General features: G+C 38.0%; 1 protein-coding gene across 2 annotated transcripts; it reads right to left on the reverse strand.

Annotated features, from left to right (window-relative positions):
- Window positions 1-2,280: 2,280 nt before the first annotated feature.
- kcnj8 (potassium inwardly rectifying channel subfamily J member 8) lies at window positions 2,281-14,967 on the reverse strand. Of its 2 annotated transcripts, none has more exons than XM_028806798.2 (3): window positions 14,667-14,967; window positions 11,339-11,718; window positions 2,281-7,879 (listed from the first exon to the last, which is right to left on the reverse strand). In XM_028806798.2, the coding sequence occupies exons 2-3, from the start codon at window positions 11,683-11,685 to the stop codon at window positions 6,979-6,981; spliced, it is 1,248 nt and encodes a 415-aa protein (XP_028662631.1). In that variant the 5' UTR covers window positions 11,686-11,718; window positions 14,667-14,967; the 3' UTR covers window positions 2,281-6,978. The 2 variants fall into 2 exon arrangements, with proteins under 2 accessions (XP_028662631.1, XP_028662641.1); XM_028806808.2 differs by lacking the exon at window positions 14,667-14,967 and adding an exon at window positions 11,999-12,078.
- Between the last annotated feature and the right edge of the window lie 11,497 nt (window positions 14,968-26,464).

Here is a 26,464-nt window from a genome sequence, read left to right on the forward strand (position 1 = left end):
ATTGAGGATAGTTATATGAGTGGATATCATTTACTTCACACACAGTACATGAAGAACAAAACATATTTTAAAACACGAGAAAATGATCATGTTTGATGTCTTTCTGATCCGTTTCATGAAGGTTCAAATATGAGTTTAGGTTTAACAACAAATGGAGGTCTTTCAAATGTGCAATTTGTCGTACAAAAGAAGAAAAAACACAAACATAATGCACAGTTTGTAATGCAATATATTTATAACAATTATTATAACAAGTAACTATATAACCTACTTTGTTACTTTTTTGTAAGCAGTCAGTTACTTTTAGAAGTAAAGTTCCGCACACTGCTCAGGAGACACAGACTTCATGCTTTTTTTTGGATTCACAGCCTTTGATGAACCTTTGATGATGATTAATCTTTTTTTATCACCTTTTTTGACGAAAGAGAATTCCATAAATGGACATGTAAACAGACGTTTTTAAGAAACCAGCTTTCTGCCCTAACCAGGTCACTCACCTTATCCTGGTTATGTGTGTGCATGTAAATGCACTGAGTCCCCTGGTTGGAGTGTGTGGTTATAGTAGATATCCTAGTATAAGGAAACTCTTCATACTTTTGTAATGTATTAATGGACTTTGTTATATCCAAGGCTTTTTTAAAGATTTTTTACAGCCATATGTTAACTGAGCTATATTCCTATGAATATGGTAAGTGTGTCTCACAATAATAATACATTTTGGATGTATTGTTGGTGTCTGCGTGGGTTTCCTCCGGGCGCTCTGGTTTCCTCCCACAGTCCAAAGACATGCTGGTTAGGTGGATTGGCGATTCTAAATTGGCCCTAGTGTGTGCTTGGTGTGTGGGTGTGTTTGTGTGTGTCCTGCGGTAGGTTGGCACCCTGCCCAGGATTGCTGAATCCGAACACAGGGTCACGGGGGTCTGCTGGAGCCAATCCCAGCCAACACAGGGTACAAGGCAGGAACCAATCCCGGGCAGGGTGCCAACCCACCACAGAGTTATCTAAATCTGTTTCATTTAAAAGAGAGAACATTATTCTTCGCCAAGCAACAACACAAATAGTAAAAAGATACAATATGATTTTACAGTTTGACAAAATTTCATTAAGATTAGCAAAAAAAAAACAAAATGAAAATTTTTGCTTAGGGTGTTTTAAGTAGTATTTGGTACTCCATAAGTAACTCTATAAGGAAAGGACAGTTGGGGTTGTAGACTCCCTCAGGTCAATAGGTGGTAGAGGGGAGAGAGACCCATTATGCTATACATGACTCTTTGCTACCTGAGATTACTTAGCCCTTTAATCAGGATTTTGGGGACATCTGGGTCCATTAGAATGTATTCCATCAGTTGATTTCAAGAGTTCCAGTGGCTATTTCGACTCCAAAACTTTCTAGAGATTGGGTTTGGATAGAGATGAGGGGTGTAGACCAAATGGCCACTGCTGAGGTGGAAATTAGACCACTGAAACATTAGGAAAGCTGTCGGGTACAAAAGGGGGAAATCCATAATCAGTATGAAGAGGCAGGATATTTATGGAACCTTTTTTTCTTAATTTATACTGTTATTCTTGGGATGCCATTTTGTGTGTGTGTGTGTTTGTGTGTTCGTCACCATTTTGGGACTATCATTGCATGGTTTATGAGTTCTATGGTTATATAAAAAGGTGGTGCACTATATCAAGTATCCAAGCTTTTACATTTACCTTTCTTTACAAATATTGGAAGCTACAAAGTACCTCCAAAATCATTTTAGCATGAGGCTTTGACTTTTGGATTTGTGTTTCTACCTGTGATGTTTGTTTTGTCTTTATCAGTACAGTATTCTAATTGCCTGTTTAAACAGCAAGATTTCTGCATGCTTTTTTATTCTGTCTATATCCATTTTTTCTCTTTCCTTTTTCTCTATGGACATTGTTTCCCTCAAGGTGTTCAAAACAAAATGTTTTGTTATTTAATTATCTATGCTGTACACATAAGTCTCCAATTAGTTTTGTTGTAATAACCCTTTTCTTTTTGCATACTTTGATTTCCTTAGTATTGTCAGGGTTTGGCGGCTGTCTCGAATAAAATGTTACTAGAGTCTGTCAGGAAGGCAGTAAATTAGTACTACAGATTTCCTTGAGTTTGTTTAAATATCCAATATTATCATCTCAAAGGATGAAGAAGCACCTACATTTTTGAAGTAATTTGTAAAAGTGATCCTGTCTGTCTTCTTGACAAATATTTCATTATTTGGAAGAAAGTGAAGAGAATGCTATGTGTTACATAATGACATTTATCAAAATAACTATATTTCCTATAGAATAGCAATTTAAAATGATGTGATCTACATAGCATTTTAATCTATTTTATATATAGAATTGGTGCTGCTCATTTTTACCATTCTCTTGGTACAATGTGGCTTAGAGATGATGAAGCCACATCAGACGCCTTATTGCTTTAACAAACCAGATCAACCGTGCATTTTGTTTGCCTAATATTTATCATGTTCCTGTCCACCAATAAACATATCTTTACCACCACCTTTAAATTAACTAAACATTTTGGATAAGTATTTTTAATGTTGGTTGAAGAAATAATGACAAATATACTACATAAAACAAGAAAAACCAGTATGTAACAGAACAGATAAAAATACAATTACACTTGAACAAGTTGGAAGAACCACACAATCTGACATCAGATCTTTGGGCATAAGACACCCTCTTGCACTGAGAAGGCATACTAGTCTGGAACAGTATCCTTGGCTTATGAGTTGTGTGACAGCTTCCACCCTACAGAACTCAGATGCATAGTTCCACTTAATAAATAAAACTTCTAATTAAGAAAATGATGTAAAATAATAATTAGAGTCATTCTGTTAGCTAGTAAGCTTAAAGTTTATCATGGGTAAATTAATGGAAATGATTACAAAGAGAAGATCAAACACCTAACAAGTACAAATGTGTTAGTGAACAGTCTACATGGGTTTAGACGAGGGTAGGGCTGGCACCATCATTAAGGCAAATTAGGCATTCGCCTAGGGTGCAGATCATAAGGTGGGGAAAAACCCAGCTGCACAGGTTAGCTACCAAACAGTTGGTTGGTGCGCTAATAAGCTTGGTCTAGGGTGCAAAATCAGCTAGCACTGACACTGAACAAGGAGCATCATGCTTAACTACCATACTACAAGTCTGTGAGGAGAGCATATCATTTCCAGTGTATTGTGTCCAGTTGTAGTCACCATACTACAAAAAAGATATAGCTGTGCTAGAGAAAGTCCAGAGAAGAGCATCTAGGTTGATTATAGGACTGTGGGCTTGAGCTGGCATGAAATATTGAAGGTGCTGAATCATTTCAGTTTAAGCAAACAAAGGTCAAGATGAGGTAGGATGAAAATGTTCTAAATAATGAAGGGAATTCGTAAATTGTTGTATGATGTAAATCTGCGATACGCTATAAGCACACAGTAGTACTGATGTACTTCTATTGTCTATCACAGTTGTGATTTTTGTTTCATAGTGAGAATGTCTGAGAAAAAGAAAGTTAAGTTGCAGCATACAGACAGCTCTACAGCTGAACATTGTTGTGTACCTTTATGCTTCCAGTAAGTACAGCAAGGTACTTAGTTTTCATAAATGCAGAAACCCGATCTAAATAGATTGTCACTACCTGGAGAGTGAGCTTTACAGTTAATTCCCATACCCGAGTTTGTAGCAGGAATTTAAAAAAAAACAGGATTTTCGTGTGCCAGGTTCTGAGACAGGGCAATGACTGTTGAAGAAGGGAGCAGTTCCTGAAATGTTTGAGTGGAACAATTTCTGCATTCCACTTTCAAGACCTGGGGTTTGGAAGAGGAGAAGCGACCAACAGAGGACGAGACACTGTGCATAGAGGAAGATGATAAAATTCTCATGGACCACGACTATACTTCATCTCTGGATCCAGTTGTCGATATAGCACTTGATGAAAACATGTCTGTCGGTGAGATCCTCAAGCTGAGGAAACAAATTGAGGCCCTTAGAATGGTATTCACCATTTTGCTGGCACAGACATTTACTTATTTACAGGGTAAGATGTCCAGCAGACTCATGTTATTATGTATTAAGCTGACATACATTTTCACCTGTCCCTGAACAAAGTTTAATGCCTAATTATTAAAATTATGTTTTTTCTTAAAGAAGCCTAATGTAATCACGTATTAGTCTCATATAGGTTCATAGAAGACACAATTTTTTAATATGTCTGGATCTTACCTTCTAATTGTGGAGGTAGCTTGAAAGATATAGTTTGAAGTCCTTCTCCTTTTGAGCTTGTGACGTTTGGCAAGTCTGGGCACATCTTGAAGCGATCAGGTGAAAAATGCCATAGCTAGTTTGTTTTGATATCAGCACCAGAAGTGAAGAAGACGGCTGATGCGGAATGTGTAAGAGAGTGTGCATATAGCCTATTCAAGCTAATATAATGATAAAAGCTGGTTAAGGGTAAAATTTGACACAAATACTAGAAGATTTTTCTTCAAACAGAACACCATAGACATGTGGAATAAAGTATCAAGTAGTGTGATTGATACTAGTACTTTGCAAACCTACTTATCGTGACATAATGATATTCTGCAGAAGTTAGTTTAAAAGAAATTGACAAACTATGTTAGGTGGAATGCTCTGTTCTCATCAAAATTGTTCTTATTTTCACTCCATCCTTTTTCTCATAACTGCTAGATCCATTGAAATGGTGAGTTAATTATGGCAAAATGTAATTCATATTTAAAAAACACTTTAATGATCTGTCTGAACCAATCCCTAACAAGTCTACCTACACTTGCTTTTATTCCATCAAATGTACATTATACTGGGCACAATAGGAGGTACAAGCCAGGAATCAAACCTCATTTGTAAAACTTGCGTACACACAAAAAGAGACTTGAAATGTGTGTATACAACATGTCTTTGCCAATATCGGGATTTATAAAAGAACACTTGACGGCAACTCTGAAACATGAGTACGCAACATTTCGGAGAAACTGGTAAAATGACTATACCCTTGATCAAGTAGTGAAATGCAGTCAAACCAGCTAATGAGAAATTGCATAAATAATAATTCTTATCACTGAGCTGTTGTTATAATGTGTATTGATGTGACATATATATGAAAATTAATGAATATGATGTACAGACTCTATTTTAGCTGCCTTTTAAGAGGGCCAATGCTATGTATATGCACTGATTACATTTTATGTTTCTTCATCAGTTTATATCAACTACCTGTTATCTCTTCTCAGGGAACTGTCCGACAGGTCAGGAATATCTCCATTAAGTTTCACTTCATTGTGCCTGCTGTCCTGGAAGCCATTAACTGACCAGTAAGGCACTATATCCAGTTTTAGTATGGTGTGGGTGTACATTCATTAAAAAAAAATTTAAAAATTAAAATAAAAAGGGAATTTGCAACAGTGTCCAATTCTCCTAATGTAATTGGAGCACTTTACTGCACTCATATTGCACCTGGTAAGACTTAAGCTGCTTTTGCTAACTGTAAGCAGTTACATTTCATTAATGCACAAGTCATCCAAGATGCAACTGGCAAACATTGTGCGTCAATGGCTTGGGTCAACGTGTGATTAATTTATTTTGCGGCAAAGTAGCTTTGACAGATGTGATGGTGTTGCATGTGGTGTCTGTCTTGTTGGTAAGATAACTGGCTGAACCCTCAGTGTTTCATATGGCCTGTACTATTCATTGTAACAGCAGTCACGTCATTACTTGTGCCTGGTGATAGCGGCTACTCGCACAGATAGTAGTGCCTTACACCTTACCCACACCTTTTTAGAGCATTGAGAAGAGGAACTATAATGCCACACATAACCTTGTCCTCTTAGTTGCAGAGCACAGCCAGACTCTTGAATGCAAGTGGTGGGATCTTGGTATGTCAGGAGGGAAACTAACCAAGGAAGTGTTTATAAATATTCATATGTGAATGTGCCTCAAAGTGATTGTGAGTTATAAATGGTAAATTGTGCAGAAATGTGTGTACACCAGGATTTATAAATCTATTTTTTTTTTTGACATTCAAATTTTCCTGTTTTTTTGCTGTGTGCACATTTTCACACGAATCCACACAGTTTTATACATGACTCCCCTGGAGAGGATGATAGTTGATTACAACTAAAATATTTTTCTGTTTATCCATCCAGCAATCAAATTGAAATGACATCCAGCAATCCTAGAAACAGACCGAAAATACTACTGTACACTTAGTGATTGAACTGCCAGTAGTTCTATGTCTTTGTTTATGTGACCGTGACAAATTGTAAAAATGATTACAATAAGTAATAACATTCACTATAGAAGGGGTTGTACAATTTTGACTGCTGAATGCCACTGCTTTCAATGCACTAATTACTTGTGGGTGTGGTCATGCCAGCCCTATTTTTAGGGTTACAGTTACACACGATAGGAGTCCTGCCGCAATAACTGAATATATTGTTTTAACATGTTGAGAAACTTGATGCTAATGTTCATTCAATGTCAACATTTTACCCCTTCATTTTGTTAATTCTAAACAACAAATACATTGCTTAAGAAATACACAGATGCAATGCATTTTTAGTCAGAGATCCTATGTTTTATATTTAGCAAAATGTTTACTGTTTATAGCATTGCTTCAAATGACAGGTACCATAAAAACTGGAAATTAAAGTTGATTCTTGGTTTTAAAACGTTACTGTTCAGGCATGCAAGGCCAGACAATTTAATGCTAAATTGTAGTGATATGTAAATATTACATACCTTCCATAATATTATAAAATGCATCGTTTCATACTATTTAGTAAACCTTTTGCATATTTTTTTCTTTAATGTATGTTATCAGTTCTATAACATTACCATGCGCACTACCCTCTAACAGAAACCTGTTCTGCAGCACTGAATGTGCTTTCCAAAATTTGTAAACAAAATCTGCCCATGGTGATCAGTGCTGAGAGCAAAATTCATCAGAGTGTGTCACGTATCTGACATATTTTGGCTTCCTTCTGGAGTGATAAATTGAACCTTGGGCAGCATGAGGGAAGAGTTATTCCTTCGAATTGAATTGTTTCGTCTCATGGAGTTGTTCTTCCGCATGGAGTTCCTCTTTCGCAAGGAGTTCTGGTGTGAAAGTTCACTCTTTTGAAGAGTCTGGATTAAAATGGATGGTTTGTCATCAAGTTCTTTGGCACTGCAGCGAGGGGCAACCACTTTCACTGTGTTCCCAAATTTGGAATAGTCCACAGCATACACTCCTTCTTCCTCGGTCACAATAGGCACAAAACGATGGCCCCACTGAATTTCTTCTGCAACATAAGAAGTTCTGGCCTGTGTGGTAATGCCTGTAGTCTCTACAACACCTTCAAGGATCACAATAACCTCAATGTCATTGCTGAGTAGGTCAGTAGCTGACAGACAATACAGTGGACTGCTTTTATCAATCACATGGCAGATAGTTAGTGGTGCTACAAGAAAAATATTATTTGTTTCAATGGGATTCTCTATTTGAATATCTATCTGGTGAATGGGAATGACTTCTCCCTCAGGAGTGACAGTCTTTTTCACAAACTGCATCCGAACTGTTGCCCCAATGATCATACTCTTCCTCAGGTCTCCCACGCGAAACATGAAGCACAGTCTGTTATTACGCACTGCAATGACAGCATTCCTGCTGAAGATTAAGGTTTCTGCCCTCCTGTGTGCCTGGGCTGTCTTCATGAAGATACAGCCCAGCATTACAGCATTAATGATTAATCCAGCAAGGTTCTGAAAAATCAAAACAGTAATGGCCATGGGGCACTGTTCTGTCACCATCCGACCCCCAAAACCAATAGTCACTTGTACTTCAATTGAAAACAGGAAGGCTGATGTGAAGGACCTATGTCACATTAAGAAAAAGACAAAATTTGAATATTAAAAAAAAAACAACTGACAGCATAACTAATATCAGTTCTTACTGCATTCATTGCTTCCCACATGTTCCAAAGATTTTGCATAAAATACACAATTCTGGCATTAATCTACTGTGACAATGCACTGAGGTAAAATTGGAGTTAAAGTGGTATAACGATGAGGCAACTATAATTCTGTAAAGCAAAGGTATTGGTATAGTCTCACTTATGGAAATGAAAAAATGCAACAGACCAACCAGGAACAGAGGTTAGAAAACCTATGAGTGACAACACTGTTAGAGCTCTTTTGTAATAGTTTTTTTTATTCTTTTTTTAAAACATTTTAAGATGGTTTGCATACATGTTTGTATATATGTACAGTATGACTTCATGAGTTGAAGGTATACTCACCACTAAGGCTTACTGGATAGTTTCAGCAAGGACAAGACGAATTACAGCAGTCACTATTTTAGATGTCAACTTACAACGGCCGAGTTGAAAGGCAATAAAACATACAATACAATCCAAACCAAATTAAATTTGCCATATGTACTGGAACAAAATATCAACAAGACACAAAAAGCATTATTGCTGTTTTCTACTTTAAGATATTGAAAATTCTTCTTGGCTTTCTTTTTATGATGAATGTTACCCCATGCATATCCAACAGGATACAATTGTGGCCATTGATTTCAAAGGTAAACCACAAAGTTCCCAGTTCAGCCTTGCATTACTGAACCTCTTTGTGGCTCTGAGCCTTGTAGAATGCCAATAATTCGACTAAGGGCATATAAAAAAAAACTGCACAATACAGTTGTGAGTTGTATATCACCCATCAGCCAAATGTCCTTCTAGCCATCTGTTTTCTAACCTGCTTACCCAGTTCAAGGTAAATATCAGAAATGATGGTGTGCAATACTGGAGCACCTTAAGAAACTGTCCTGTCTACGTTCCTGTTCAACCTCTACACAACAGACGTCCAGCACAATACCAGTGCTTGCCATCTACAGAAATTTTTAGATGACTCCTCCATCATAGGCTGCATTAATAATGGAGATGAGTCAGAATACTCAAAAGTCATGAGGGACTTTGTCTTGTGGCGCAGGGACAACAACTTGCAACAAAACATCTGGTAGTGGACTTCTGATGAGCCAAGAAGCCTCTGAGAACAGTTACCATTCAGGGGGAGGACATGAAAGTGGTGCAGAGCTACAAGTACCTGGGGGTTCACATAAACAACAAACTGGACTGGTCTGACAACAGAGTGGCTCTGTTAAAGAAGGGCCAAAGCAGACTACACTAGCTAAGGATACTCAGGTCTTTTGATGTGTGCAGCAACTGCTGCTGGAAATGTTCTACCAGTCCATAGTAGCCACCGTGGTGTTCTATGTTGCAGTCTCCTGGGGAAATAACCTTAGCACAAAAGAAGCACAATGTCTGAACAAGCTTATCAAGAAAGTGCCATCACAGTGCAAACCTTGAACACACTGGAAGCAGTTGTGGAAAAGAGTATGATGGCAAAATTGGATGTCATCAAGAAGCACTTTCTTGACGCACTTTTAGACACAGGCTCATTTCACCATGGTATGCTAAGAAGTGCCCCTGGGGGTATTTTTCTGCCCACTGCTATTGGGCAATTCAATGCTTCCACCCAATGTACTTGTTAAATTAATTAATTTATTTATCAATTGAGTGATTGGATGTATTATATGCCCTGTGAGTCTTTGTTCTTGTTTTTATGTTTCTGTTGCTGTATGCAATTGAATTTCCCCATGGGATAAATAAAGTTTATCTAATATAATTTAATGGGGTTATCAGCTAAACAAGTAAATGTAAATACACATAAAAGAATAGGAAAAAGCATAAATGTTCTTGTTATAACCAAGGCTGACTAGTGCGTGCCAGTAAGAATAATATACATTATAAATGTGTGATTTTTAAATGTTAATTGAACCTTGAGTACCATGTTCTCTCTATATCAAACCAACAATATCAGCATGTTATTTGTTTGATTTCACAGCTCTACAACATCTTCTTAAATTGGTGTTCTTTGGTAGAAGCTATCACAGAAACCATGCAAATTGAAAAAGAATGTTCTAGTGATGACGCAACGCTTACAAAACATAACACAAAATAATTAGTAACAGAAGAAGTGTGACAGCTTGGAAGATGACATATGCAAATGTAAATTGAATAAATGATACATGGTAACCAGAACAAAAAATGACAGAATCCTAAAATGAACAATGTCAGAATTTGAGCAGCATGGTGAAAATGGCTAGCAGCGTGTGGGCTGTGGGTTTAGTATAGGACATTAATGTCTTCCAGGTGATTTATATACATGTGCCAGCTTCTTCCTAAATTCTGAAAATTTCATCCAACTAGCCGAGTATCATGTTATTTACTTTTTATTGTTGGCATTAGGTAGATACCAGGGTACACAGCAAATAAGACAGCCTGAGGTTATGTTCAAGACAACACTACACCTTACTCTATATAAGGCCTATACATGGGATGAAAAACTGATGCTTCTACGTAATACTTTCAAAGCTGCCATGGAGCATATGACTTTTCACTAACACAAGTGGACCATTCAGGTCATGAAGTTCATTTGGTTGGACAACAGCTGAGCTGTCCCAAAATCTCATCCAGATATTTGTTTAAATTGGCCAAAGTATCCCATGAGGCTTTGTGTGAAGAAGTGCTTCCTGGCTTCCCGCTTAAATGTACTGTACATCCCCTGAATTTCACCAGTGATCTTGGGTATGTACTTCACTTTTTGATTCAAAGAATTTTGCTTTATTGATAATTTTAAAAACCTGCATTAGGACCCTGCATAGTTTTCAAGAATTTACCAGGTTCACCTCCTGTATTCAGTTATAATAGAGCATTCAGTTTAGTCTTGGAATACATTTTGGGACTCTCCACTGTACACCCTCTATGTTCTTATAATATATACATATATAAACGTATAAATAAATAATTGTATGATGTTCCTGAGATTTATATTTTTTGGTGTGTTTCTTTTATTATTGCACTATCATGAACTGTTCTAAGGAGGCATGTAAGTAAAAATTTCATTGTACTGAATATACAACAGCAATCTTAAACTTGAAGAGTTTCTTCCTTCAACTTCCACGGCTGTCTCTTGAGGTGCACCAGCTTTTATAGATTATCTATCCCCATCTGCCAAGATGATCTTATTCTATTAATTTCAAGGACACCATCCTCACAATGGTACATCTGGCACCACACTTGGGCATGAAGATGAATTTACTTATTTACAGGGTGAAAGGCTGTAGAGATTGTGCCGTCTTTCTAAGCAAAGCTTTTAAAAGTTAACTAGAGCGCATCAACACAGTGAATTACACTTGAGTAACTAAATGCCAATCACTGGAACATAACACGAATGACCTTGTGAGTGGCCTCTTAGCTCGTGTACCTACTTGACACTAGTCACGCAAGGCTCTGCTCCCGTCTTCGTGTAGTCGAAGTCCCCGTGACCAAAGGCCACAAGCCACCACATCATGGCAAACAGCAGCCAGCTGCACAGGAAGGACATGGTGAAGATGACCAGTGTGTACCTCCACTTGAGGTCCACCAGGGTGGTGAAGACGTCCTGCAGGAAGCGCCCCTGCTCGCGAATGTTCTTGTGCGCCAGGTTGCACGCGCCGTTCTTGGCGATGAAGCGCGGTTTTCGCGGCCGCTCCCGGAAGCGGGGCTTGCGGAGCAGTGCAGGGGCGATGCCGGGCAACACGAACTCCTCCGGAATGATGCTCTTTCGGGCCAACATGTCTGCGGCATAGCACCCGATGACTCCGAGGAGCTGTCGATAGTAAAAAACAAAAACAACACAAAAAAAAAACCAAGAAAACAAACAGGTAAGTCTGGAGAGTGGACAGTGTTAGCACAGGTAGTCGTGCTGAAGTGACAACGCGGGGAACACATGCCACGTACACAATATATATACAAACTGTACAAAGAAAGAATAATGGAGCTGTTCTGATTTTGTCAAAATTGCAAACAAGACGATATGAGGCAAAAAAATAGCAGTAAAGTGTTTGTGGGATAAAAGAAACATCTTTCGAAATGACGCAAAGAGATACCTCTCCAAAGAATGAGGACAGAATTATACAGCACTCCGTCGTGTTGGTTTAACACCCTGCATTGGTGATACTGAGCAAACGAGGTAGAACTTGTTACAGTGCTGTTTAAACCATTTACTTTGCAAATGATAAGGTCTTTTTATGCAACAGGTGACGAAGCAATGAAGCAATTGCAGGTTAAGGGCTCAGCGTAGAGTAGAGGCACTTCTACCGTTTACCGTTGTAGTAATTGGTTTGCATTAACTAATATAAAAAGCAATGCCTTGCTTAAGACCTTGTTATGGAGCAGTGATTAATAAAAGCAGTATGGAAAACGCCTGTTCAAAACCGTCATAGATAGTTTGTGTTATTAGGAACATACAGTACGTAGCGATTGTTAAACAGCACTGAATACTGACTGCACCGGCCAGAAGTTTAAAATATACTGTAATAACCAGTGTTGTCACTCTAGTGATGGGCGGGTTCTGGATAGGTGATTGACAGCACAGGTGTGCTGAGCTCAGCGTTCCAGGAACCCCTGGAACTTTCTCGTTGTACCTTTCAAGTCCGAGAAGGCAAGGGGAGACTTCCATATCATTATAAATACTGCCTTGCAGATGATAACAGTGTAACTGGGAAAAGGGACACGACACGAGATGACGATCGGGAACACTACTGTAGTGGAATAGCCTGCCTAGTGAAGTAACTGTTATTTTTACGTGGCGTTTGCGAGTTTGAGTCAGATAGAAGACTTATGTAAATTATTTGTTGTGGAATAAACGCGCCCGTTATTAGGCTTAATTTCCATTCGGTTTGTGTCTAGGTCTTTCAATCTCGATGTTCGTTACAGTATATTTACCTTGCAAAAGTCTTCCTGTTTCTTTGCAACCCACTAACTTCTTCAACACCATTTTAGGCAGTACACGATCGTGGGCAGACGGAGACTATCCCCGCAGTGATGCAGTCAAATGCGAGGCAGAAACCAACCTTGGACGCGACCTCACTGCAGCACAGACACACACTAGGATTTACATGAAGTGGAAAACCAGAAAAGATTCCACACACATGCATACCGCAATTCAGTCGCCATCGCCAAGTCACTAAGATAGTCAAATAGCCTGTGCTGCAGCCGAAAGAAAAACCGCTAACGGCTTAACTGAACCATGTTCTTGTAAGTCACTTTATGTGTAAATACGTCTGCCATATAGTGCATTCAAGAAAAAAATGCTTATTATGTAAGCCATTATAATACCATTAGACAATAATAAACCGCATAAATATAATGGAGACACTTAAACAAATTGGGAACATCGCAGTTTGCATAAGAAAAGTGGGTGAAAGTTCGTTGCATGTTGAAAAAATTTTTTAAGACAATGAACGGCACGTAGAAGTACACCAGTAGCCCCTCGTCTGAAAAACGAGCGATACAGTGGCGTCCTTTCCGGGTATGGTGAATTTCATATTGTCGGGTTTCTATCATCCTGGAACAGCATGGGAGTTGTTTCCGGGATTAATTCTCACCTTGTGCTGAATGCAGCATTGGAAGAGCTAATGACATCTAATAAAGAGCTAATAAAAATAGGGTTTATAGTGTATCGTACGTGAAGGTTATTTGTACATTTTAAAAGAATAATAACCTGGGTAAGCTGACTATATCTTGGACACCTTCTGCATTGACGCACAGCAAAAGGATCATTACCGAGTTAATAGATCAATTTTAGCACAAAACATAAATGGTGCAAACGAGCACAACGAGTTGTACTTGTGGCTTGATGCTGTGTAGGTTATGGAAAAAGAAAAATGCGCAGCTCTACACCCATCTGCAGCTTGCAGTTACTTCCATCCATTTTCCAACCCGTTTATCGATTTCAAGTTCGCTTTCCTGTTCTGGGCGTACTGGACAAAAAGATAGGAAAGTGCCAGGACTGGATGCCAGTCCATCATGGGCCGGGCACGCTTGACCCACGAAAGATTATTATTTTTATCAACTCTTTGAATTCTTCTATAAATTAGTGTTATCTGAATGAAATCTTGGCTTTTCAAACTTAGGCACCTAACTCTGTAAGATATAATTAGTTCATTCCAATGGAACGAGGAAAACTGCACAACCATATTTGGCCAAGATGATAGGTACGTTACACGATTAAAAGGCGCTTTTGAATTTTGGTTTAATTACATTGAATCTTTTACACGAGTCTCTTTTTACTTATTATAATCAAATTAGTGCGACAGAATTTAAGAACAGTTTCATTCACACACACACACACACACACACACACACACACATATATATATATATATATATATATATAAAAGGGTAATGTATATATATTACCCATATGACGGATGACATAAATTAAAAACTTTACGACTCACTTTAGAATAACAAAGTAAGTTTCCCAACAGAGGAATGGTTGGGCCGTTGCAGTTTTGCACATTCCCATTCTTTTGCAAGATTAAGACAGCGGAAAGCGCGAAAGTTAAACAACTTGTTGAATTAAAGTGTCATCTGCCAAGTGCATCTCGGGCTCCTGCGGACAGACTGAGCTCCCGCACCCGTAACGCCAGTCGGTGTCTACTGTCTAAAGAGTCCGAAAAAGATGGTGCGATGACGAACTGAATTTTATAAGGGCCGAGAGAATCCTTTCAAGAATAAAAAAAAAACATTTTAAAATAAATATACCTTTACCTGTTGAACAACAGCAGCCCCCTCGAGTCCTAATTTAGAAGTGGAGCAGTATCTCCATTCTCGTCTCAGACGGATGACAGAAGTTCAACCCCCCTTTCCCGGGATTTCAGCCAGAAAAGTGAGCCTAAAGTGGATTTTGTTTCGCAAAAATGGGTATCACGCGGGGTCGTTTTCGCCTCCCACAATGCTAGTTCATTCCCTCCGGAGAAAGCTTGAGGTCAGAACTCCAGGGAGAGTCTTGATACGCAACGTCACTTCACATTACTAAGATGCGTAATTTTTTTATTAATCATTCTTTTGTTTCTTTAGTCTCGGAACTTTAATGCGTCAATTCCCAACATTTACTCTGCGAGCCCGCTACATCCGAAAAAATACACGATGTCAAACAAGCAATTCTCTGTTACTCCACAGTTTCACTTGCTAAAGAAAAAAGCGTTTACAAACTACTGTAAATGAAAAGGTGTCGCCTTCAAGCGGTATCAGCGGCACATATATGAACGAACGGTAAAATGTACTGCAAATATTTATAGTTACAAGAAGAATCATGTGCTATATTGATGTTTATTTTAATATGATGATATACGTACGATGTAAAATTCATAATTTTTGTTTCATATAAGTTGGCATACAATTTTAAATTACCAGAAAAAAAACGCTGTAATTAACAGGGTCTTTCAAAGTCTGAGAGGCATGAATTAAAAAACAAAGGCATGTAGAAAACTCTTTTCTTATACAGTTTCTTAAAAATCCAAAGGCCCACATGTACATCTAGCAGCAGCACCCACCCAACCAAAGCTGAAACCAAAATGATGTTTGATTGATTACCTCACTTTATTTTTAAAGTTAATTTACAGTGGAAAAGGGCGATTGTGCTTTTCAGTTTGTCTGCAATCCCTTTTGGCAGAAGATTCATGAAAATCATTCATGATTTCAGGATATTATGAAAAAGCAAAATTTAGTGGGACAATGGAAAGCTAATCACACCTGCCACCTTGTCTGTCACAACATTCACTTGGTCCTTCATTTTGTTTCTTTTTCATATATACCAAATCCTTTTCACTGCTCCATGACGTTTATATAACTTTTGGTGAAGAGCTATGTAGGCAGTGCCTTCCACTCTTTCAGATTCTCTTTCAAGGCTCCATCTGTCTTGATGTTCAAATGAAGACTGAGGAGTCACCTGCTATTGCTGCTTAACCATTTCCCTTTTATTCACAAGGTTTAATCACCTCTGCTTTTTATACAGCCTGTACAATCACCTTTCCATATATTATAATGTACTGTACTATCCATACTTCAAGGACTAGATGTGAAACACAAAATGATGAGTTTCTTCTGTTACTGTGTTACTTTTGCAGTGCATGCTTCTTCACATGCATTTCATCTGTAAGTAAGTTTTAATGGCACTTGCTGCAAACATTCTTCAAGCAGTCATCCTAGTTCCCCATTTTTGTATTGTTTGCATTTCCAGTGTGATTTTATATCATTCATTTTTATATTTGATAATGAATTGAAGTCTTATTGATTATGCTGAGTAGCTTATTATGGCAAATGCTGTTTATGCTACTATTGATGTTGCTGTTTTAAAACATGACAATACACAGAATTTTAATTTGATTATAATTTCAACAGTGTTTATTCTTAGCAAAAGCAGCCAACGTTTGTGTTTCTTCTACTTTCCCTCTCTCATTTATATTTCTGGTGTTTGCTGCTTGAGCACCTCTTCTGTTGCATTATATTTCCTGTTATTACACCTCTCCTGCAGTTCTACCTCATCCTTCCATGTGCGTTTTAGCCCACTTTCCCTTCTTTCTCCTGGAAACTTCATCTCTCATACTCAAGTTAGATCACCATTTTCTTCTTGACTATGCAGTATTTGTTCCATAAGCTTCTATAACATCCCTTTTGTTTGAATCTCCCCACAATGTACCTATTTTCTACTTGATCAACGTTATTCACACAGGCTTAACTTTTAATAATTAACCGATGAATCTCTGCACCTTATCAATGCTCTTTGGTAAAAGTCCAGTTCAGTTTAGTTGTAATCTTTGATTGATTCAAAGCTAAACCTGTCCTAGATATTTCATATCCCAAAAATTAAACTTTTTTCTATGAAATTCACATTTCTTAAGATTCACAAATAAATGATTATCTTGCATGACATTGGAACACCTCTTTAATATGTGAAGTATGGGATTTTAGGTCTTCTAGAAAAATGAGGCTGTTATCAATATCTTTATATATATAAAATACGCTACCGAGGCTGTCCGTTTGTCTGTCCAGGATTTTAAATCACCTGTAGCTTGCAAACCATTTGACCTATTGACCTGAAATTTGGTACACATGTACACTACTACGTGACGTCTACTATCCGCTTTGGGGGTGATGATTGACCTCCAAGGTTATTCCTCCATTTATTTTTATTTTATTTTATTGTAGAATCAACTCTCAGCAATGGCATACCACCTTCGCCGTCACTTCCCCTACCTCTTCATATCTTAAATCATTCTTGAGGCAGATTGAAGACTTAAGTGCCAGCTTGAATGAAAAATTAAAGAAAACATTCAAAGTAATTGCAACACAAAGACTGACTTAATCAGTTTTAACACGAAAACATGCCGATGGAACAACAACAACAACAACATTTATTTATATAGCACATTTTCATACAAAAAGTAGCTCAAAGTGCTTTACATAATGAAGAGAAGAAAAATAAAAGACAAAATAAGAAATTAAAATAAGACAACATTAGTTAACATAGAAAGGAGTAAGGTCCGATGGCCAGGGTGGACAGAAAAAACAAAAAAAAAACTCCAGAAGGCTGGAGAAAAAAATAAAATCTGTAGGGGTTCCAGGCCACGAGACCGCCCAGTCCCCTCTGGGCAACTCACTAATGTTCTGTTGGTTCCATTAAACACCCTTAATTTCCATTTTTAAGGGATTCCATCATCACAGAAGAGAAGAAGCGGGTCACTAGGGTGGAGAAAAGAAGAACTGCTCAGGAAGCAGCAAGTGCATCAACCTCTGAGCAAACAAATGCTAAATGTGCAGAGAAAGAGGATGAAAACTATGAATGCTCAAGTCAAGTGTATTCGCAGTGCACCGTTACTGGTTGAGAATATAAATACCTGACAAATCACAAAAAATTTACTTTATGAAAAATTGAAAGAGCACAGGTGCATTTGCTAATCTACAAGATATTACCCGATATTTGTAATGCTCATTAGTGGTATTGAAGGTTGTTGTCCACTCATCTCCCTCTGTAATTCAAATTAGATTATATGTGTTACATAAATCTAACTTTGTGAAAATCATAAAACCAGTTCCTTGATTGAATAAGGAAGAGATGAAGAGAAGAGGATAATTATTTTTTTACTGTTTAACTCTCACTAATTAATACAATGACTTAATTTCCAAACTTTAAGAAATAAAATCCAGCACCAATCAAACTGCTGGAAATTTTCATAAATTCACTCTGTACATTTTTTGAATGCATTGTTCTATAGCTCCAGTTTCTTCTTTTGACATTGCATATATCTTTCCATTGGGTACATTCATAAAAGTGACTCCATCATACAATGAGTGCATATACTTGAGCTTTAATAACCTGGTTATTCACAGAAACCTGGTTTCTAAAATGCCATTTATGTAATTATTCTGGTTGGAGAAACTAGATTATTGGTCACTGAAAAAACAGGTTAAAACACATAGACTTCTATGCGAGTAAACTGGTTATTTGGCCATGTTAACTGGGTTACAGTTAAGAATTTTGTAATCTGCATGTGTCTGTTCCATTCTGTACACCTACTCATGTGTTAGCTTTGCTCATAGACTTTCAGCAGCCACAGGTAGAAGCATCCATAAGATACATTTCCTGAAGCAAATGCTCTGGTTATTGCCTTCTTCCTTCTCCTGGTTGAAATAATCTGTCTTGATATTTCAGAAATCGCTAAATATATGTTGATGAGCTGAACATACAGTGTTAAGCTCAGCAGCACAATCTCAGGAGCAATTGGGTAATGTGTAAAAAGTAATGTGCATTAAGTCGTTCAGTTTCTTTTTAAGGTAAAGAGTAACCTAATGCAATTTTTATTTACAGTAATTGAAGTAAAAATACCTGTGTTGTTATTATCCCAGCAGTGCTGGGTTTAAGGCAGAGAGCACATCTATCGGTATGCTGGTCCATTGCAGGGCTCAATTGCACAACCAGAGCATAAAAGAGTGTGCAGCATGCAATCTGGTACAGACACCTATTAAAAACATTAGCTTAGTTTTCATTCAGCTCTTTGCTATAGATATGCTGAATCAGTTTGACTGGGTGATTCAGTGGCCAGTGTTCATACTGTACCTTGAATCATCAGGTCGGGGATGTAAAAAGGGGATGGATGTTGCTTACCTCACAGCACATGAGGGACTAAACATATTTATAAAACACAAGAAAATTATCACAGGCTTCATGCTTGTTTTCAGATGCTCTGCAAACCATGGTGACATTTAACTCTTCTTTTGCTCAGTTTAATGACATGAACTCTAGAAGCATACTTCTCCATGTAAACATTGATTTTTAAGAAACCAGATTTCTGCCTTTATCAGATTTCTTGTCTTATACCGGCATTGTGTGTGCATGTAAACACACTCATTATTTTTGTTCTGCCAGTCAGTGATTGGATTATGTTTCTTTAACCATGGCAAGTATAAGATGAAGAGTATGTGACTGCATTACACAGGTTATTATTTCTTTGTGAAAAAATGCCACTTGTAGTATAATGGGAGGTGTGATATGTTATAGTAGACCCAAACCAATTGCACTTTAGGTTAATTTATTAAGAGAATTTGTGGAAGGTTTAACATCTGTAATAGGGCAGTGCTAATAAAATTTTCTACAGCCAATGAATCAATTAATGCCAAAATGTTACTGTCCATGGGCGGCACGGTGGCGCAGTGGGTAGCGCTGCTGCCTCGCAGTTGGGAGACCTGGGGACCCGGGTTCGCTTCCCGGGTCCTCCCTGTGTGGAGTTTGCATGTTCTCCCCGTGTCTGCGTGGGTTTCCTCCCACAGTCCAAAGACATGCAGGTTAGGTGGATTGGCGATTCTAAATTGGCCCTGGTGTGTGTTTGTGTGTGTCCTGCGGTGGGTTGGCACCCTGCCCTGGATTGTTTCCTGCCTTGTGCCCTGTGTTGGCTGGGATTGGCTCCAGCAGACCCCCGTGACCCTGTGTTCGGATTCAGCGGGTTGGAAAATGGATGGATGTTACTGTCCTGAGCCTATCAAATGAATTTAATGATGCAGACATTCCATCTTGGGGCTGACATTTTTAAGATCCTTGATTATGTTCTGCCAGAGAAGAAAAGGCAATAGGAAAAAAAATGTAATACTCCAGATCTCAAAAATGCTTTGACTGACTTAATTAAAATTTGGTAAAGTCATGGAAAAAATAAAATTAGCCAGCCAGTGTTTTTATTTGTCAATACATTTTTTATTTGTTGATATTTATTAAAATGATGCTAAAGTACATGCTCTGCATGGTGCTTAGAGGTGGCTTTATGCAAACAATGGACAGCGCAGAAGCTGTTGATGGGTATACGAACAAAAACATTAACAAACCGGGCAGATGAATGCCTGAAAAAGAAGTGGTGTTCTGGACAGGAAAAAAGCGATGTAATCACATTTGGCATTGTCATTCTAAAATGAAGTGGAAGGAGAAAGTTTGGTGAAGCTCAAGGAAGATACAAAGCTAACTAGTTAGCATGTGCACCATAAAGGGTGCAGGGCGTGGTGACTGTGGTCGTTGGTATTGCTTTGCTAGAAGCAAAAAGTGAGGGAGCAAGAAGTAGAGGCCGAAGTCATGTCCTTTGATCTAACACAAGTCGGGACAGATGGCATGTTTAAACTTAATTGATCCCCCCCACAAGCTACTTCAACTATGGAATTTGAAAGGACCTGCACCCACAACTTCCAAAATCATTTACATGCGAGTCTGCTTATGTTGAATGGGGATGCTTCCTCCCCTCTACACGGTCTCCAAAATTCTTTACATAAACATGTATGACCCCCTAATCAATCAAGAAGTCTTCAAAACATAGTAAAGGCAGTTATTTTCTTCCATGTCAAGCACTCGAGAAAATAAATCCAAAAGTAAAAGCATTCATTTCATTGCATGCACCACCTAAATGTGTAGTCTGTAAATGTCATTGCTGCTCGTAATACTACACACCACACACATACACATACACGCTAAGGCCAGTTCAGAAACAAATGAAAATTGTAAACAAAACTAATAATAATAATATATACTAAATGTCACATTGTTTACACCCATTTAAATTCAAAGCTATAATGTTTGCTGTAAAATTTTGTTTTTTTCAATGATCGGAATGCTTTACTCCTTTGTTATTGTGTATGGCATGTTCAAGAGTGAGCAGCTCCAGTGACCTAATAATATTATTATTTGAATCAAGCCTTTATCCAAGTCGACTTGCAACATTTGAAATGCAATTGCTTACATTTCTTTTGTTTTTCCATTTGGAGCACAGGAAGTTAAAGCGACTTGCTCCTGGTTACACAGTGTCAGTAGCAGGATCTGAACCCGCAACCTCAGGGTTTGAAGTCCAAAGCCTTGATCACTACAGCACACTGCCTGCCAGTAATATTAGTCCTTGTTTTAAAAAAAAAACTGTAGATATTGTTAAACAGAAAAGTGCTTAGTTACATGATAGTTCTGATATATCCGACTGATGTTTTTGCTAATTATGGAACCATGAAGTACTTAATAAAGCCAACATGGGTTTTTGGAAGATACAGTATATAGTATGTTTGATGTGTGTTATAGTTTAACCTCCAGATATCATATTAGATATTTCAAATATAATTCTTGGTAATTTATTTTTTAATTCCTCCTTTGCTTATAATTTTATACAGTGCATACAGCATATTTCTCCATTACTTTTATGGAGTCTCTGAATACTTAGAGCTTTTGTACATTTTAATGCCTCTGTGTCACTCAAGCACTGTCAAGAAATTACTTTGGGATCCTTGACAGCCTTGAAAACTAGAGAAGTAAAAATTTAAAACAGGTCGATGCAAAAGAACTAATGTACATCACTTTGATGCTCTTTACAGTTTCTAGTGCAAGGCTGAAACCATCCCTAAAGGTGGTACCAGTGCATTGTAGCACACACACACTCGCTCAAACAAACAATATCCAATCATACTGGGTCAGATTATTATGACAAATAAACCTGACCTGAATGCTTATTGTTAAGAAAACATGAGGATAGTCAAACTTAATCTCAGATAAAGTAAAATAACTTTTATTTTGATTCTAGTTATCATTAGTAATACTAATGGAAATCAAAATATAATACAATCCATCAGTAGTAGAAACTAGATGTTTTATGCAAGCCTGAAACTTACACATTAAACTGCACTGACAAATTTGATAGATAGATAGATAGATAGATAGATAGATAGATAGATAGATAGATAGATAGATAGATAGATAGATAGATGGGTGTGTCAGTGCACCCACTGATGGTCCAGTGTTCTCTCCACGGATGCATCCAGCTTTCTGACCAGTGTTTTATGGTTTGCTACCAACTGCACACAAGCCTGAACTGGATAAGTGGGATAGGAAATGGATGGACATAGAGTCACAGACTTACCTAAAAGATCTTCTGTATGTACTTAGGAATCCACTTTGACTACTAGTCTGTTTTGTCTATGAAAGGACACATGGCTTAGGAAAACAAAAAAATGACATGGGCAGCTGAGGCACTATAATTTTTAATGTTAATAATTGTGTTTTTATTTTCTATATAAGATTATGTCAGGATTGAGAGAGCTGAATGAGTTACCCTAACCGTAATGGTTCTGAAAGTAAACTGTAGAACAGCATTGTTTTGTTCCGATAAACCCTGAAATCATGGTATTTCTGTAAGCCACAATGAAAGTGCAGCTTACTGCTCAATCATGAATGAAAAAAAATGTTCAAGTTCCCATGGAAACAGGCAAAATCAGCATCAAATTGCGAGTGAACAAAGTGGACTTTGATAATGACTGCTGTGGCACACGGCTTTACACAAGGACAAAATGTGATGTGTTTTACAAGGCGATGCTGTATATACAATATAGCAGGAAAGAATAATATTTATAAATGGCACAGGCTCAAATAATAAAAAGAAACTGAGCATGGAAAGCTTACAAGAACAGACTTTTTGGAAATTTAATTAATCCTGTCATTTTTTATTTGCCATTTGCAATATATTATCTTGTAATAATAATGATTACATTTTGAGAAAGTCAATTGATGCCTGTGCAGAGATGTACACTCCAGAAATGTAATTTTCCTTTTTTTTCTGTGTTGAAAGATTTAAACCTTTAAACGAAGAGGGATGGAGTGTTCCTGGCCAGAGTCCCAAAATTCAAAGCTTGGAAAATTTGACTCACAGGTAGGTATGGGGTGCTTTTGCAAACATTCCACTACCTGAGGTCTTTGAATCCAAGCAGCTAGATGAGTTTACTATCTGCTGAAAGATCTGTACTGGCGATGTGTTTAGCTTTTGTCACAGTCGTCTGTAATGAAGTGAGCAACCAAGCAATATATGATTGTGTACATTGCTGCCAGCATTATAACTTGGTCAGTCTGCCAGTTCAGAGGGGACTTAAAGGGAAATATTTATAAAAGCTGTGTAAGGAGTTGCATTGTGTATAGGGCTGAGACATGACTAGTGAAGACAAAACACAAAGCACTGTTATAAAAGGCTGACAGAAGAGATGATGAGTGCAGAGTTTAAAGATTTAAATTGTGAGCATAAATCATCTGGTGAGGAGAAGGAGGCTAAGGTGGATTGGGGGTGTGGAGCAACTGACAGGGAATTGGTGGGTAATAGAGATGAAGGAGACAGCACCAACAAAGTGGTTGAAGGGATGGAGATAATATTATAATAATTCTTTGCATTTATATAGCGCTTTTCTCACTACTCAAAGTGCTCAGCAATTGCAGGTTAAGGGCCTTACAGAGCAGAGTCTCCTTCGGCATTTACGGGATTCGAACCGGCAACCTTCCGATTGCCAGTGCAGATCCCTAGCCTCAGAGCCACCACGCCGCCTAGAAGAAGAATGGCTCTTTTTCTGAAAGATGCCAAAGATCTTGGAAAGTTGCAGAAGAAAATTTGGTGGGAAACAACTTAATAATAGTCACTAAACATGTTGTTGTGTTTTTGGGATTTGCCATTTTTAGCATTACAGTGTACAGTAATCCCTCCTCCATCGCGGGGGTTGCGTTCCAGAGCCACCCGCGGAATAAGAAAATCCGCGAAGTAGAAACCATATGTTTATATGATTATTTTTATATTGTCATGCTTGGGTCACAGATTTGCGCAGAAACACAGGAGGTTTTAGAGAGATAGGAACGTTATTCAAACACTGCAAACAAACATTTGTCTCTTTTTCAAAAGTTTAAACTGTGCTCCATGACAAGACAGAGATGACAGTTCTGTCTCACAATTAAAAGAATGCAAACATCTTCTTCTTCAAAGGAGTGCGCATCAGGAGCAGAGCATGTCAGAGAGATAGAGAAAAGCAAACAAATCAATAGGGCTGTTTGGCTTTTAAGTATGCGAAGCACAGCGGCACAAAGCTGTTGAAGGCAGCAGCTCACACCCCCTCAGTCAGGAGCAGAGAGAGAGAGACAGAGAAAAACAAACAACCGAAAATCAATACGTGCCCTTCGTGCTTTTAAGTATGTGAAGCACCGTGCAGCATGTCGCTTCAGGAAGCAGCTGCACAGAAAGGAGCAAAGTGAAGATAATCTTTCAGCATTTTTTGACGAGCGTCCGTATCGTCTAGGTGTGCGAACAGCCCCCCTGCTCAATCCCCCTACGTCAGGATCAGAGAAAGTCAGCGCAAGAGAGAGAGAAAAGTAAGTTGGGTAGCTTCTCAGCCATCTGCCAATAGTGTCCCTTGTATGAAATCAACTGAGCAAACCAACTGAGGAAGCATGTACAAGAAATTAAAAGACCCATTGTCTGCAGAAATCCGCGAACCAGCAAAAAATCTGCGATATATATTTAAATATGCTTACATATAAAATCCGCGATAGAGTGAAGCCGCGAAAGGCGAAACGCGATACAGCGAGGGATTACTGTACACAAGTGAAAATCACACAATTAACTCTGTATTCAAAAACAGCAACTGAAGCAGATTGGTGGAAAGTCACCAAGCTACCTTGTAGTTTCCAGTTCTTAATCTTGGATGCTATGCCACACTCTCTAGAAACGTGCAATTTAGAGAAACATTTGCAGCAAATTACAGGGAACCGAAGAGCAGAAGCATTGACAGCAGCTGGTTAATTTCAGTCTGTATGTCTGTTGATACAGGGGGTGAAGGCAGTGGTGGTGTTTTTCTTCTACACTGTCTTAAAATGATGTGAGCATATGTAGTGACAGTCTGAAAAAGTAACTGAATCCAAACAATGGTAAAAGTTACACTGATTCTGTAACTGTATTAAAAGCCCTTTTCTTGTTTGTCTTGCGGGTCCTTGTTCCATTTTAGTCTGACATTACCACTTTGAGTTGTGCTTTGAATCACATGATACTAGGCATTTGTTCATTATTTGGAGTCACTGGCCAGATTTAACTGAAAGGCTGATCATTTGCTGTTTCTGCATCTTGGATGTAAAAAAAATGCTACCACGTAAATCTTATTGTTTTGTTTTTTTGCAATATAAATAGAGATCGTAGTGAACAAGGTGTTTATTTAATCAGGCAACTGATTGGTCAAAACAGGCAGGATGTTGGGTACACAAGAAAAAACATAGAAGTAAAATACAAACTGTAGAAGAATCCATAAAGAAGCACAAATCGAAAACAGAAAATATAAAACAAACTTAGCAATTAGGCAAAAAATAGGTGTACTGGTATAGACCCAAGAGATGGGCTGGCACTATTTAAATATGTACAATGTTCTGATCATACAGCTGCTAAATAACCAGTACCAGTGAAATGGCTCTAATCAGTACCAAGCAATATGTGCAAGTGGACATCCTGATAACAAAAGGTGTGTGTTTCTTACAATGTGTCTTTCCTGACCTTCCAAATCACTGTTGTTTATTGATTTTAGGGGTTTTGATTTTGATTAGTTTAACTGTGTTCATAAAATATAGCAGGAGACTTAACAGGTTAGAAACTGGAATGAAAATAGGTAGGTTATAGTGATAGATAGAAACTTTGTTAATCATAAAGGAAATTGCACGATTAAAGCAGCAGACAAAAAAGACATGAATATACATATAATAAGAATTATCTATGAGTAAATTAACAAAGTGAAGGTATTTAGTAAGTGTTGATTGATTAGACTTGCACATATGAACCATAAAGGTTATGTCATTGGCACAGCATATTGCACATGGTACCATTGTCTGTTAAAATGTCTGCTAGACCATCAGTACCATTCAGCACAACCGAATACAATACCACCTCGGCAGTGGGGTGACTCACTATAGAGCCTGAGGGTAGAAACGATCATATACTGTATATAGTGCTCCTTGGAGCAATGCAGTTTGCTCCTCTGCTAAGCCAAAGCCTCATACAGGGCTTGAAGAGTCATTATCTGGGATAGTAAGCATCAATTGTGTGGAAGGAACTTCGTAATGGAGAAAAATACCTTTCTGAATAACTCACCTTAGACTATGGGAACCTCACATATATAGGAACATTAAAAAAACAGAAAAGATTTTATTTAGAGAAGGAAAACAGAAGTACATTGTTTGAAGTACATATACACTTGATGAACCATAATCT

Source organism: Erpetoichthys calabaricus, chromosome 1 (assembly GCF_900747795.2).
Source record: "Erpetoichthys calabaricus chromosome 1, fErpCal1.3, whole genome shotgun sequence".
Classification (NCBI taxonomy): domain Eukaryota; kingdom Metazoa; phylum Chordata; class Cladistia; order Polypteriformes; family Polypteridae; genus Erpetoichthys; species Erpetoichthys calabaricus.

What these genes read in the sequence shown, in the direction of transcription:
- kcnj8 (XM_028806798.2), bottom strand. Translation starts at nt 11,685, where the DNA reads ATGTTGGCCCGAAAGAGCATCATTCCGGAGGAGTTCGTGTTGCCCGGC. An exon ending in CCTTGCGTGACTAGTGTCAA is followed by an intron (nt 7,880 to 11,338) that starts GTAGGTACACGA and finishes AATGTGACATAG; the next exon opens with GTCCTTCACATCAGCCTTCC.